This window comes from Ciconia boyciana, chromosome 2 (assembly GCF_034638445.1).
Source record: "Ciconia boyciana chromosome 2, ASM3463844v1, whole genome shotgun sequence".
Taxonomy (NCBI): domain Eukaryota; kingdom Metazoa; phylum Chordata; class Aves; order Ciconiiformes; family Ciconiidae; genus Ciconia; species Ciconia boyciana.
The window spans coordinates 140947829-140963064 of NC_132935.1; the positions used below are offsets into that span (position 1 = coordinate 140947829).

Sequence of the window (15236 nt, forward strand, 5' to 3'; positions counted from 1 at the left end):
GTTTTTCAGTTTATTTTTAAGGTGGTATTTTTTATATTAGCTGCATATACACAGCAGAGCCGATGTTACGAACTTCTCATAAAGATTTCCCTGATAAATTGCTAGTAGCTACTGAGCCTCATTTTGAAATGTAGTTAGTTATGCTGTGAGATGTCTCAACTTTCAGGCTTGGAGACTGAGGGAATAGCCTTTCTTTTGAGTTAAACACTTTAAGGAGTTTATTACATTGTTATGCAATGTACAGTGATTAGAGAAGTGACATCTGTCTGTTTTTTTGTGACAGACTTTATAGGTGAAATTTAGTTTTAAGACTAAGTGTGTTACCATGTAATAGTCTGCATGTTCTTGGATGCCGTGTCACTGCCATGGTCATGGTTTGGGAATGTCATGTGGCTGAAGGTCCCTGTGCTTTTTTCTGCTCGCTGCAACTGGAAAATGCGTAGCACAGCTCAAAATAACCATAGCCTAAAAAGACCCTACCTTTCTGAGAAGGTGGGATGAGTCTTCTGTATCTATTTGCAGTATGCTTAAACCGTTTCATTTCTGAACTACGGAGGAGGTGCGAATAGAGAGCTCCAGAAGACTGACATCATCCTATTCAGAGTTTTGTCTTGCTGTCTGTCTACAGCTAAGTGGCTCTTTCCTAGCTGACGAGAGTATGGGCAAATGGCAGCACTGCGTCCTTGACCATGTGTTTAACCAGGTGGGATAGTTATTCTCTCTAGTGGGTTCCACATGTACCAAGAAGATTGAAAGGAATCACGTTAGCAAGGAGAGGATGGGGTGTTTTGGCTTGTACTCAACTGTAGTACTAACAGCCTTTTTGCAATTAGCTGGGTGATGACAAGAAACATGCACTTAATGTATTTCTCTGGAACGTGAGCCCTGCTTTGCTTCTGTGGCTGAGACATCACTGTCAGCCAAGGTCCCACCAATGGTATACATATCTCCAAGCTCGCTGACGGGTGTACGCAGATGGTAACAGACTGGACTTCTGCAAGTGGCGCCCAGGTTTTTTACTGCATTTTAGTGCTGGATTCTGCCAGCACAATGCTGCCAGCAGTTTCAGTGGTTAAAACAAATCGAATGAGAGAAGGAGAAGAAAGCAACTTTCACAGTTTCCCATGTAATCCTTCTGCTAAATTCAATTTCTTTTTTCTTTGGTGATGCTGCCATGAAATGACAAACGTTTTTGTTCATTTGTTCATATGTTTCCACCTGCCGGGTGTGAGTATTTAGGGATACAAGAGTTATTATACCTAACTCCTCTTCAGAGCTCTCTGCCTCCTGAGTAGCTGCCTGCCTCAAGCTGATGAAGTTTTTTTGTGTTCTTGTGCTCCTCCCACTGTAAACCTCCCCAAATTGCTTGCTTCCAAATTTCTGTTGAAATTACAGTCACAATTGGAGCGAAGCAAGAGCTTACATGGCTGCATCCAGCCAGAGTGAATATTATTGCTGAATTGTAACACCTCCACATAGGGGGCTGTAATGTAAAGGAAACGTGACAGAACTGAAATTGTAACACTTCAAATTATAACCCCCACAAGCGTTTCTCATCAAAAGCAGAAATTTCTGAATACTTCTGCGAGTGAAACGCAGTGTCGAAATGTTGATCAGTCCTTTCCCCCCACCCCTTTCCTCCTTCTGCCTAATATATTAGGAGGTTTTCATCGTACCTTTCAGGTCAGGGAACAGTGTTTTAATTAGAAATTAGGACTAAAATTGGAGAGGTCAGGAGGCTGAAATGAAAAGACAAGCATGGTTTGAGTGGCAGCGCGCGTCAGTGGCTGTGGCATGAGCAGAAGGAGGGATGGCGGCTGCAGGCCTCCGGCAGGTCTGATGCTATGCCAGCTGATTTTACCTTTCGCCCTTCACTCTGTATTCCCTTGTATGCTGCTGTGAGATAAATGTCAACTTGCAGGAGATTGTATTCACCGTGAATACATCGTGCTGGTGATTCCTTACTAGCCTGAGTCTTGGCTTAATATGACTTTTAAGGCATATATTTGCAAATATAATGGAAGTAATAGGATAGTGTCGGTTCACTGTAAGACTTGCTTAGTATTGCTGTCATACTCTTGCTCTGGTTCCATTTTCTGAATAACTGATTATGAATATGTATTCGGACTAAGCACTGTATTTCCAGTGAAGAAGTTTTTATAAGCCTTGAAATTTAAAGGGAGGACATGGCAATGATTTCTTTTCCTCCATTCAGCAAAGAAATATAGATTGGGAAGTCTAACTACAGCACCAGAAGGTATTTCTGGTTTTGCAAACCTGTAGACTGAACAAAAAGTTCATATGTATTATCAAGTTACTATCTGTGCATGATTGTTCCTTTTAAATGAAAAATAAAAAAATAAGAAAGTATTCTAACTGGAATTTATGAAGAAAGGGTGAAGGTCACAGTAGGAAAAGGTACAGTTTTGAGAGATTAAATGCCTTTTTTCTCCCCTCTTCTCTCAGGGGTACATTTGAATCACAAAATGAGATTATCAGGTGGTTGCATCAGATAATGCTTGTGATTGATCTCTCCCTGTTACTACTGCTGAAATATTGAGAACTGATCTTTAATCAGTCGCGATACAAGGAGTTCTAAATTAAACTGCTGGTGTCTTTTGTAGACAAATAACTTTATATTTTAAATGAGGATGCTTTTTGAGGGAATGCTTTCAAGATTAGTGGGTATCTATGTGGAAATCTCTGATGATTGCATTGTCCTCGTTCAAGGAGTAGCAAACGCTTTTACAGAAAGTATTTTGACCTGCTGTGACACATGCAATAAACTGGATAATACACATCATGGAACACTTTAATGTTCACGAGTGGGAGATTACCTTCACTGGTGTGTTGATATGTGCCCTCCATTTATCAGTTAAATGAATTGCATGACCTAATGTCCAGACAGCAGAGAAATCATGATGGTTGTCCTAGATATTGAGCTCAATAATAGAAACCATATATGCCGCTGATAGAAAAGGCTGAAAGTTACACATAGAATATCCAATTAAAATTAGACTACATTTAATCATGTTTTGTGAAGTATGAGATATCTTGTAGGATTGCATTATATAAAATCTAACTATTAAGGTGATGATTTTGAACCTAACTTTTTTTTTCCCCTCTATATGTTTTCAGGAGATACAGTTAGAACATGCAAAACAAGCTTTTGTGCAAAGAGACAATGCTCAGGCCGGAAGAGTCACAGCTATGGACTTCAGGGACATTATGGTCACTATTCGGCCACACATGCTGACACCATTTGTAGAAGAATGTCTAGTAGCTGTGAGTAGTTCTGATATCCCAACTGAGAAATACCTGGGATACAGACATGGGATCCCTTTTTTTATGTACCTCGACCACTATATGTGGCACATAGTCCAGTTTATGGATGCATGCTATTGAGTTTAGCAGTTACTATGTACACATATGAAAGTTAACCCTTATTGCCGAATATGTATCCTCCATGTTCCTGGTCTGAGACAGAACACAAAGCAGGTAGATGGACCTTAGTAATGGCCTACAAGTGTAGGGTTTGCCTGACTATTTCCAGTCATTCCATCATAGTAGACTGTGTCAAATATGTCAAAATGCCATTGCATCCCGTTTAGGAAGCCATCCTCAAAGGACTTGCTTTGTAATGTCAATTTTAAGCTCCTGAGTGTAATTTCCAAGTACCTGGGACAGTGTATGAACTGGAACATCACCCAAGGATATTCACTATATATTAACTGATAGTTGTTACACTTGAGTGTACAGTTTTTTTCAGCTTGAAGTGCAGAAACCAAATTAAATATTACAATTCTGCAATTTCACTGAAGAAAAAAAAGGTACATTCGGTTTTGACCACAGTTTCTAACCTTGGGAACTTGTAGTAGCACTTTCCAAGTAATACAAAGTCTGGCCATATGCAGGTTTAAAGAAATCTGTACTGCTTTGACTTTCAAGGGAGAATTCAAGGGAAATGTGTGAAGTGATGAGAACTGCAAACTCTGGACAGAATACTGCAAGAAGCATACAGCAAAAAGCATAGCCAGAAGACTTAGGGACTGACAATGAGATCTAATACTTTCTTCCTCGATTCTCTCCCCAGTCTTGTTATCAGCTTTCCTGGGTCATATACTCTCTCATAAAACATAAGATAAGATTTTTTATTCTCCCTCGAGGTCAATTAAATTCTGGCAAGTTTATGCATTGTTTTCAGAAATTTGCTTGATCACTGGTCTTATACTTTAAATAGGGAATTGATCCAATAATTTTTCTGTGTGCAGACCCAACAGCACTTTAAAATAAAGGTTTAGGCTCAGTTCTCATTTGAGAATGAATAACTGTTTGAACCTTATTATTCCCATTTTGTTTGACTGCCTGATATAAGCCTGAGAGCTTACTGCTGGTTTTCCATGACTTGAAATGCCTGTGAATTTAAATGTTTCAGTTGACCTTTTTCAGAATATGTTTCGATTTTGTTAAAATTTTCTGTATAGTAATATACTTTACATGTAGAAGTAGATTTCCTCATTACTAGAAATAAGCCAACTTATGAAACATTTCCAACTGAAGCGGTACTGAAACTTGAACTTTGTAAATTACTACTGGTTATGTTGTTATAATCCTGCATATGTATTTGTTTAGGTTTGTAGGGTGGGGAGAATTTTACATTCTGGTCATGATTAGTTTCAGTAACATAAGAATCTTTCATAGTTTTCTTTATTTTGCATTTTTTTAAAAAAAGCAACCCTGTGCTACTGTCACTCATAAAATAACATTGTTTGAAAACCTTTATTTCAAGGTTTTTCTTAGTCTTGTAACAGTCTCCTTTCTCTTTTCTTCTTTTACTGTCTTTACTCTAGGCTGCTGGAGGTACCACTTCCCATCAGGTCAGCTTTTCCTATTTTAATGGATTTAATTCTCTCCTTAACAACATGGAGCTCATTAGAAAGATCTACAGTACCCTGGCTGGAAATAGAAAAGATGTGGAAGTCACTAAGGGTTGGTAGAAATGTTTGCAGTCTGGAAGTTTCCTTGGGCGTTTGGTTGGGGCGGGTGGAGGCACCTCATCTGTATGCTTTTAAATCAATGGGAGGGGGAGAAAGCCTGCCTCGTTAGCATTCCTTGGTATGCCACTCAGTTTTGTACACTCCTGTTGGAGTCCACCCTCCAGGTTTTTCATTTTGTTTCAATCAAAAAAAGGTCCTAGTAAACTGGCGGTGGGGGCAGGGTGAGGAAAGTATGTAAAGATATTTAAAAGTTTAAAAAACTTCCTAGGACTCCTGCCAAATTGGCAGCCTATTAAAGTGACCTTCAAGGGTAGTTGAAGAATTCCATAAACTTGTATTGCCGGCACAGTAAGCTGATCTACAAGCTTGGAACAAGATGTTATCTGCTATATCTAACCACTTTTATAGAGAATTCCCTGTGCAACGCCAAAGTTTCATTAATGTGGCCTACTGGGACTATGCATGAAAAGTTCCACATCTCTTGACTCCTGGGGTTTTTTTCTGTTTGCTTTTTATTTTATTTTTTTTCCCTCTGACCCGCAACTGATTGATACCGTATGTCAAATATCCTAAATCCTGCCGATAGTGCTAAGCTTTAAGACCAGATAGTTGTACTTATTTGCATGAAGGATAGACCATTTAAAACATACATTATGTAGTGGCAGGAACACTTGTGGTGGGTCGCTTTTATTCCCCTTCTCCCTCCTCCACCAGCGTCTTCTACTTAATACGAAAATATAAAGCAACTCTGGGGTGCTCTGGATTATTTGTTCTGATTTGATTAGTTTTTCTTTTCTGTATTTTTATTCTGTTGCAGAGGAGTTTGTTCTGGCAGCTCAGAAATTTGGTCAGGTTACACCCATGGAAGTTGACATCTTGTTTCAGTTAGCAGATCTATATGAGCCACGGGGGTAAGTGGAGAATTATCTATCCTCCTCTCTTTCCTTTCCTCCTCTCTCCTTCTTGGAAGGAGCGGGAGGTGGTGTTGGGGAACAGTAGAGTGTAATGTAGTGGTCGTGTCCAGGTAACTTCTTGTGATCTGAAAACCCATCTCTAAGCAAACACTAAGTTGAATTAATTTCCTCAGGCGCATGACATTAGCTGATATTGAAAGAATTGCTCCTCTGGAGGAAGGGACGTTGCCCTACAACCTGGCTGAGGCTCAGAGGCAGGTAAGAACAGAAGCCAGTATGGTGCTATTATCTATTTCCAGTGCCAGGTAAATAGATAGCCAACCTCCTTCTGTGTTGTCAGCTAAGTTGCTTTTCTCTTGTGTTCCGCAATATCTGTGGGGAATACAGATTCTTGTTAGAATTTATTTTTAACCTGTGTCATGTCCTCTCCATCTCTTCTCTGTGCCCCTTTCTCCTGGGCTGCCTTTTGACAGGTTAAATGTAATTTACTTCGGAAAGATAAAACGTATATGAGTGTCATCCAGCCGTTCAGTAAATATTAGGTGTATACCTAATTAAGGTGTTTATGTTTTGTCATTCTGTTGCTCTCTGTTCTTTTTAATGAGGAAAGAAGACTTCCTGCTTCGAATAGGATGGTAAATTCAGCATCTAGCCTATTAAATGGCAGCCCTTGTTCCCTCTGCTTTGCCTTATGCTCTGCTGAATATCAAAATAGGAGAGATTATGTTTAGTCTACCATCACAGTTTCAGTAAAACCATTAATATTCCCTGCATTTGCAAAATCTAAAGGATATTGACTTTCAATGGTATAACAGAAAATGAACTTTTGTTGTGTTTGAGGCAAAAAGAAATAGGAGTGTTCTTTAAATGTCAAACCTGTTGATTTTTTAGCTTTCATATTATTTCAGCATATCTTATATTTTTATTGACACAAGTTTCTATACCGGATAGATTAAAAACTAACCCTCTGTTTCTGTTTCTCTCTGTCTCTATTTTAAGGCAGTCTTAACTTTGTGTCTTGTGAGAAGGGTTTTTTTGTTGGGTTTTTTTTTCCTACTCTGTGTCTGTGTGGAGACGCCAGTTTGACCACAATGAGTTGATGCAGGCTACATTTTTAGGACTACCAGGCCATAAGCCAGGCCTCTGTGTGTGTGTATACACATGCGTCTCCTTTGCTTCTCTTTCTTCTTCTCCTCCTTCCCCTACACGTGAACATCCCCACCACCGCTCCAAGACAGTATCTAGGGTGGTGGTTTTCTGTTTGTTTGAGCAGTGACTAAATGTTGACTATGCTGGGATGAATTCAAATGAGTTGGCTCCCAAAAGCTCACCATCTATTCCTAGAAGACTCCTAAAGGAGTTAAAAGCATTTGCATTGGACTGAATATCAAGTAACGTAAGTTACAATAGGTGGCAGTAAAATGTAGCCAAAAATGCAATGGTGAAAGTAGCAGCTTCTTCAGTTTTTGCTTTGGGGCCACTGTCTTTGCTTGTATGATTTACGCCATTTTAAGAGGCTGGGACATATGAACCTGCTTAAATCTTACCATTTCTTCTGCATGTGTGTCCTACCTTTTCATTTTTCCATCAATTCTTTTTTAATGTCAGCTGCTTGATGCTGAGACTGGAAAGATTTTCGGCTACATTGATACCGTCAATTTATTTTCTGGCCAACTCCAGCTATTGGAATACTGGCTAAAACCTAAACACATTTTCAGGAAAAAATATATCCATATTTTTATTTTGTCCTTTTCCTTGTAGTATCCTAAAAAAACAAGTATTACAAAAAGTGTTAGTAAGTATGGAAGACTTAATGCCCCTGCAGAACTTCTGTTTTCCTAATTCTTATCTTTCATTAGATAGCAATTTTCCATCTGGAGCACTTCTGAAATTTATTTTTCATTGGGTTGAATCTAGCACTCATAGACTGTGAGCAAAATGAAATTGTGGGGTGCTTTATGAAACCTTGTTTTCCTTTAGCTAATACGTATGAGCAATGCTTGTATACTTGTTTTGATAGCCTGAGAAATAATAGGTATACCTGGTTTTGTCGACTGTAGAAAGAAATTCCAAACTGGAGTTGCTTTTAGCTGTAGAAAATTAATTACTTAAGATGCAATATGTGTGCCCTCATACGCACATTTGGACGATTGATTTTGGAGCTGTATAATTTTGTTGTAGTATCAGTCTTTCTTTTCTTTGCTGTTCCAATCCGAAGAGGCTACGTTATACGGCAGTTAGAAATCAGTGGAAAATAAATAATAATTGAAAACAAAATCCTCAGTGTATTGTGGTATTTTCTCCAGGTATCTTTATACTTATATCTGTCTGATCATGAAATGTTCTCTCGTGAAATAATGATGTTCTGGTTATTTTTCTTGTCTTTACTTTTGTTTTAAATCCTGCCTTGACAGAAAGCTCCAGGCGATGTGTCTCGACCTGTTCTCATCCAGATTGCAGAATCAGCGTACAGGTTTGCCCTTGGTTCAGTTGCTGGAGGTTAGTCATGGCTGAGCAAAAGAATATTAATCTTCACTGCTTGCATTTTTTCTTCTTTTCTTCTTCCCCTTCTGCCTTTCATTTAAGCGTGGAAGGCTTCTCAGTCTTTCCCTTGAAGCCATGTCTAAGGGATGGGATGACTATAAGATGGCAGGGGAAAGGTCATGTGGTCTACGAGAGTTTTGGAATTTACAAGCCATTGGAGTTTGCAGGTGGTGTTGCTATCTGATTTGTCACCAAACCAGTTTCAGAAGAATCAGATTAATAATGAGGTAGGGCCAGGAAGTGCTTTTGGTTAAAACTGTGGGAGGTAGTTTAATGTATCCAGAATATATTGTGGAGAAAAAAGATACAACTGATATTTCAGATATAAATGTGGAAGATGAAAATGTGGAAGTGGAAAATTCCCAGTCAAACACTGCAAATGCAAAATCATGTTTTCTTATAGCTTGATTTTTATTTGCAGCTGTTGGAGCCACTGCAGTCTACCCAATTGATTTGGTAAAAACTCGAATGCAAAACCAGCGCTCTACAGGCTCTTTTGTGGGAGAACTTATGTATAAAAACAGCTTTGATTGCTTCAAAAAAGTGCTACGTTACGAAGGTTTCTTTGGGCTTTATAGAGGTAAGTTTAAAAGGTGGTATATACTAATGATAAGATACTAATAAGAGTTCAGTGGAACTCTGGATTTTTAAGCCTATTTTGTTAAGATTTAAATTTTGCCTGGTTTGTGCTTTTGCTTCTATTCTGCTATAAGTGAAGGGTTTGCAAACTTATTGATAATTAAAACCTCATTGTAATGAGAACATTTCTGTAGGACCTTTCTGTCATTTCCTTCCTCATCTGCAATAGGGCAACAATAGCAATTTCCTACAGCAAAAATATACTGTTAGTGAAGTTTTCATTTCCTTAGAGGTCCTTAGTACCAAGAATATTTTATCCTGTTTGGTAGAAGTTAGATCATCTGGTTTTATTTTTTTTGTTTCAGTGTTCTTTCTTATCTGTTTTCTTTCTATTTAAATACATCAAAACATAGAGAAATGGTATGGTACCTTGTTATTAACCAGATCTGCTTTTGTGATATCTTCTGTGACAAAAAGGTTTCTCTGAACCAGTTGCATGTGCTTCGCTAATCATTGGGAATAGTCATCTTTATCAAGTTTTATGTATACCTCTTCTTAGCTTGTTACTGTTGAGTCAGCCAGAGAGATTAGCTGGGTTTCAACCCACTTAGCTTTATATACATAACCAATACACCCAAGTTATGAAGTTAGCTGCTCCAAGCTCCCTTTGTAGTCAATGGAGAAAGCTCCAAAAGCTCATTTACTCTGTTCGGGATGTAAATCATCCTCACTTTGAGTATCTTAGGTAAGTGCCTGCAGTTAGATGGTGGCTTTTTTTGTTTTTTTATTTTGTCCTTGTCCCAGTTATGGCATCAATGGTGTAAGTTCAGGTAATGCAGAAGTAGTCATAAAGAATCATGAACTGCATGAGACTGCAGTTCTTCTCTGTCCCAGAGATAAAGCAAATTATATTTCTGGTATCCCAGTTATGGAGATCTCTTACTCCCTCTGCTATAGTCATTGGAGAGGATTTGAAACTTGCGTTACTTACTTAATTTTTAGCCAGCTTGCTTAGAAACTTTTTTTAACTTTTGAAAATAAGAATGTTGTAATGACAGAAATTAATTGCTAGAAGCAGCTGAGTCAGGAATGAATAACGGAGGATTTCAGTTAAAATATTGTTATGATCAGGCAAAGCTATATGCACCTGAAAAAAAAACTTAACAGTTTATAAGACAACATGTGAAACAACATTAAAAGTAAGTAAGTGGTGTGATACATGTGCACTCTAAGATATGACCTGAGCTACTGGAGGTTGGCTAAGTAGCTCCTCCGCAAAATACAGACTTTGTAATTATTTTAGCACAATTGGAGATGGGAAGGTTCTGTTATTATTGACTGAGTTTGAGGCAATTTTTTGAGTAGGCCTAGTAATTTAATAAAGAGCATTGACATGGTTTCTATTTTGTAAGGATTTATAGCAACCAGAATCGTAAAAAGTCACGGTTATTGGTTAAAGACCAAATGTATTCCCTGCAAATGTATGTCTGCTTTTTCCAGGATCCTGAAAGAATAAATATGCAGAATCCCACTATTATCTGCTTCTGTCTCATTGAAACTCTGAAGCACAGTGATTTTTTCACCTGGAAAAACAAACCTCAGAAATGTCATAAATGCATATTCTTAACTCCATTTGCTTGTCGTGTTTTTGGAGTGATTTTTTCATTGCCAAATTTGGGGAACTTTAGGAACCTTCATCAATATAGCTTGTCTTTCTGTTCCCCATCCCCTTTACTAGTTTTCAGTCTTTCAAGGAGCACTGAATAGTGAAATCTCAGACAGTTTGGTGGAGCTGAACTTCTAAACCCAAGGCAATAATCTAATTTCTGGATTATATAGTAGAAATTGTGTGATGGCAAAGAACATCATCATTTCAGAGGCAAATTGAGACCTGCGTTTCTACAGATTCTCTACTTAAAGGGCACCCTGATTTAAATACCCTGAGTCAAATAGAGAAAACTCCTTAAAAACGTGGAGCTTCCTCTGTGCAGTTCTGCTAAATTCAGGCTGTTGCTTGATTTCTAAGGAGATCATGTTGGAGAAAGTTGAGCAACTGAGTGCAGAATGAAGGTTTCCAGTTAAGCTTGAGAGGACAAGAAAATTTGAAAGGAACATTTTATACATAAGTATAGTCACCCAATTTAATGCAGTAAAGTTATAGCAAGAGTAATCTCGTTCTAGTCTTAAATACTACACTAGGTAAGACAGACTACACAGTATGTTACTTTTTGCTGCTTATTGGTAACTGGTATTCTTTCTTACATTGTTGTGGGTTCAGAGTTAAGTATACGTGAGGTGTTTGCCCACTGGAGGAGGGAGTAGTCATTGGTAGAGTTCTCCTGCTTAGCTGAATAGTGGAGTAAAACCTTTTAAAAAAATTATAATAGAGACATTTGGAGCAGTGGTCTCTTTGCCATGCCTCACTGCAGGAAGGCAAGCAGGAATTATAAACCCTGCTCTGAACTCAGCCATTTCAGATGATATATTTAACGCAAGGCACATATTTCCATCCGGTGATATGAAGTGAACTGATTTTTCTTTTTTGTATCATTATTTTATTCCAAACTTGAAAAGGGCAAAACCACCATGTTCTAAACCACCATCTCATATAAGGACAAATTACACCATCTTGTGGATATAAAGAGAGCGCTAAATTTTGTTTAATGTGAATTTGGTTCTAAGGATAATCAGTGTTTCCATGGAGAAAATACTTTGATTTTAAAAAAATCCCAAACATGATATAAACCTCTCTAGAATCTTTATAATATGCATTATTTGAATGCTGTGTTGTTAGATTCTTTTTTTTAAGACTGTACATCTGAGATAAATTTTTCATCTGTCTCTTTCTCAGCATGGCTGAAAAGAATACTCATCTCATATACCAATAATTTACTGTTGTGTCTACATTTATACCTGAAATACATATTTAGAAACTCACATGTATTTATATATATGCAAATACAAGAAAATTTTGGAAGCTGTGATTTGTCAACATCTCTTTCAACTGATGAGGTCACCTACATTTCTTAATATGATTTTAATCAGAAGTCCACCTAATTAGTCACAGAATGCTTCACAGTCTTAAGCAGCACATGTAATAGAGATTATTTCACCTACACTTGATGGAAATTCTATGGGAAATTTAAGTACCAGAGATAAAATGTATCTCATGAAAATGTTCAGTAGCCATGCTGTTAATGCCACTTCTAGAGGATGAAAAAGACAGGAAATGCTGTGGAAGACTCTGTTATCAGTGATCATTAAGTGTTAAGGAACTTGTTAGTTTTACTTCTTCCAATGATGCTTCTGGCACTGCAGTGACTCCAGATGCCTTCTAATCTTAGATTTTAATCATCCAAATTCATTATTACTGGTGGACTCCCATGCTAATGATACAAGACCATGACAGGAGCTTTCCTCCAGAAGTATGCAATGAAGTACCATTTTTGTAGAATGGAAGTACAAGCCTATTCCTACCCCAAAGTTCTATCAAAGCACAAAATCGTCAAGAAATACCCCATTTCCAGTCTGAGGGAGCTGTGCTTGAATGGCATCTGGTGATTAATTGTCCAATTTATTGTGTGAACTGCGTAGTAGAAAAATTCGGCAGTATTCTTTTACCGCCTTTCTATCAGATGTCCAAATGGTTTCAAATATTTTACCTAGACTGAGCAACTACTCCTTCAGTCAGTGGGTTTTTCTCATATGAAGGGAAAAGCATGTCTGTTACACAGCATAAAACTGAAGTTTACTGTTAGACATCTGAAAAAATACTTTGGCCAAGTAAGATTTTTTTTTTTTTTTTTTTTTTTTTTTACTCAGTGCCGTCACTGCAGCTGGACTGGATGCACTATTGCATGTATATTCACAATGTATTTAGACTGCTTTCAGAAAGTAACTTGTATGATGTCGCAAACTCTGAATGCAGCTCTCGGTGCTCTCTCTTGCATATACCTTCACCTTCCCATAGAGTCCTACTACGATAGTGTGTGAAATATGAAGTGGTACATGGTGATTGCTACTAAAGAGTCTTGGATATATAAAAATGGGTTGAATAACATGTTTGCTGTATACTATACTAGCAGGCCGCCTATGTGCAAAATGTTATTTTCTGATGTTATAAGAGGCATACATTTTTAAGACAGTCAGACATTTCTAAGCCTGTCCTACCTCTGTGCATGTGTCATACCGCTGATCTGCTAATGCATAGTAACACTGAAAAATTCCCAGCATGTCAGGATAACCCCAACAGAAAAGTGACATTTTCATATGTGTCCCTTGATGTGCTTTCTTTCTTCCAAAACTTGTCATCTTTATCATGTTCAGAAATCTTTCAACAATGTGTCAGGGCTCCCATCAAAAGGATAAAGAAAAGATAATTTAGTGTTGATAGCCATAATGTATAGAATGCACAGGTACCACTTACAGATAGCTTTATTACATAGGTATGAGAGCAAATGAAGAGTCCCTCTACCTTACTAAGCTGCTGGAGACAGTAGGTCTAGCTGGTATCTGGCAAGGCTATAAAATGCAGTATTAAAATTAATGCTACCTTTTTTAGAATACTGCATGCTATCTTGCAGTAGACTTACACAGCATTATCTGTAATTAAACTTACAAAGCACTTTTACACTATAAAATAATGTGTGAAATAGAAAAAGAGAAAAATGCTCTGGGTTTTTGGTTGTTCAGTTGGGTTTTTTGGGTTTTTTTGGTGGTGAGGTTTTTTTTGTAAGTTCTACCTATTCTGTTTAATCTTTCTCTTGTACATTGACGTTTTATGGAAAGTTTTGAGTTGTAACAGTCCCATTCAGATTTGAGTGCAAAAGGAATGGCCCGGATGGGAAAAAAATAACTTGAGCCAAGATAAACATGTTTTTCCTGTGATTTTGCAAGTGCCTTTACAAATGCAAAGTCTTAGGAGCTGAAAAATGAAAAATTGTAAAAAGGCTATCTTCAGATCAGTCTAGTGAAAATTAATTTGATTTGTCCTGCTTATGTTGCTTCCAAAACTGGAGTTTCATACAGATCTCCAACTGGACTGTTTTTATAATTTTATATCTTGATATTTTAGAATGTCTTTTTCTGTAATTTATTTGATACGATATAACTTCAAAGTCATGTTATATATAGCTTAGGTGTAGTAATATATGTATAAGTGATTTTAAAATCAATGAACTCCAGGTTCTTTTGGAATTACATATCTGCTTACAGACTTGCTCTAATTCTACTGGATTAGGCTTAGGATCAGATAGTGTGCTTGTAAAGTAAATTGAATGTTTTTTTAATGTCTGAAGATACAAATTCATTAGCCATAATGTCTATACAAATTGTCCTATAGCACACATTGTCCTATAGCAAGATGTAAATATCATGGCAGTTTGTAACTGCCATGATAATTTTGTCTGTATAAGGCTAAAACTGAAAAAATCCTATTCATTGTATATCCTTGTGTTTTCTTTGTAGTGCTACAGAAAATGTGACACAATTCTGACTCTCTTAATGGTTTTTCATTGAAGTCTGGATTCAAGTCACCTGTGCAACTAAAACTGTTTAAGAAATTCAAATTTTGAAATTTAACTTCCTCTGCAGAATCTCTTTTTTTTGAGCAACTGTGTATGAACTTAGTGTTACTGTATTCTTTTGTTTGAATATTCAGCCATATGATCATAATTCAACATAGTTGTCTTGGGTAAATGTTAGGTGTATATGTGCATCAGCTCTATATGCAATTAATTACTCTTTTTGACACTTGAAAAACAAAAATGCTAATACAGGTGCAAAATTTTGAAGGCATTAGTGTATAAATATGGCTGGCCCTCCTGCTACCACAAGCCAAATGGTGCTATTCTCCAATGTCATTTCCTTATTAAGAGCATCAGTAGTAACCAGTAAAGCTGATGGATGGTAGCGGGATGGAAGAATACACTAATCCAGTGCATGTACATTTTTCTCTTTGTTATTCTGATGTTTAGCTCTTTGGGAAAATGCTTTTCAGCAAGTTAGCTCTTAGAGGTGGAACCTTAATTGTTGTTTTTTTCCCCAAAAATAAAACCATGGAGAGGTGAAAATGTCAGGCTTTGTAGAAGGCACCCAAAGGTGCTGCCTGAGCTACTAAAACAAAGGGGGTCTGCACCAGGAACTCTAGTCAGGGTGATTTTCTCACATTTCTGAATGGTGTCCTAATTTTGTTATGCTGATG

The 15236-nt window shown here is 37.4% G+C and overlaps 1 protein-coding gene across 3 annotated transcripts in view; it reads left to right on the top strand.

The window, feature by feature from the left end:
• Positions 1–15236, top strand: part of SLC25A13 (solute carrier family 25 member 13) — a 102505-nt gene that overhangs the window by 54438 nt on the left and 32831 nt on the right. For all 3 annotated transcript variants that reach the window (XM_072854241.1, XM_072854240.1, XM_072854239.1), the window contains 6 exons: positions 3139–3285; positions 4851–4989; positions 5815–5908; positions 6085–6169; positions 8326–8410; positions 8877–9035. In XM_072854241.1, the coding sequence (XP_072710342.1) occupies positions 3139–3285; positions 4851–4989; positions 5815–5908; positions 6085–6169; positions 8326–8410; positions 8877–9035 (709 nt within the window). The remainder of the gene's footprint in view (positions 1–3138; positions 3286–4850; positions 4990–5814; positions 5909–6084; positions 6170–8325; positions 8411–8876; positions 9036–15236) is intronic.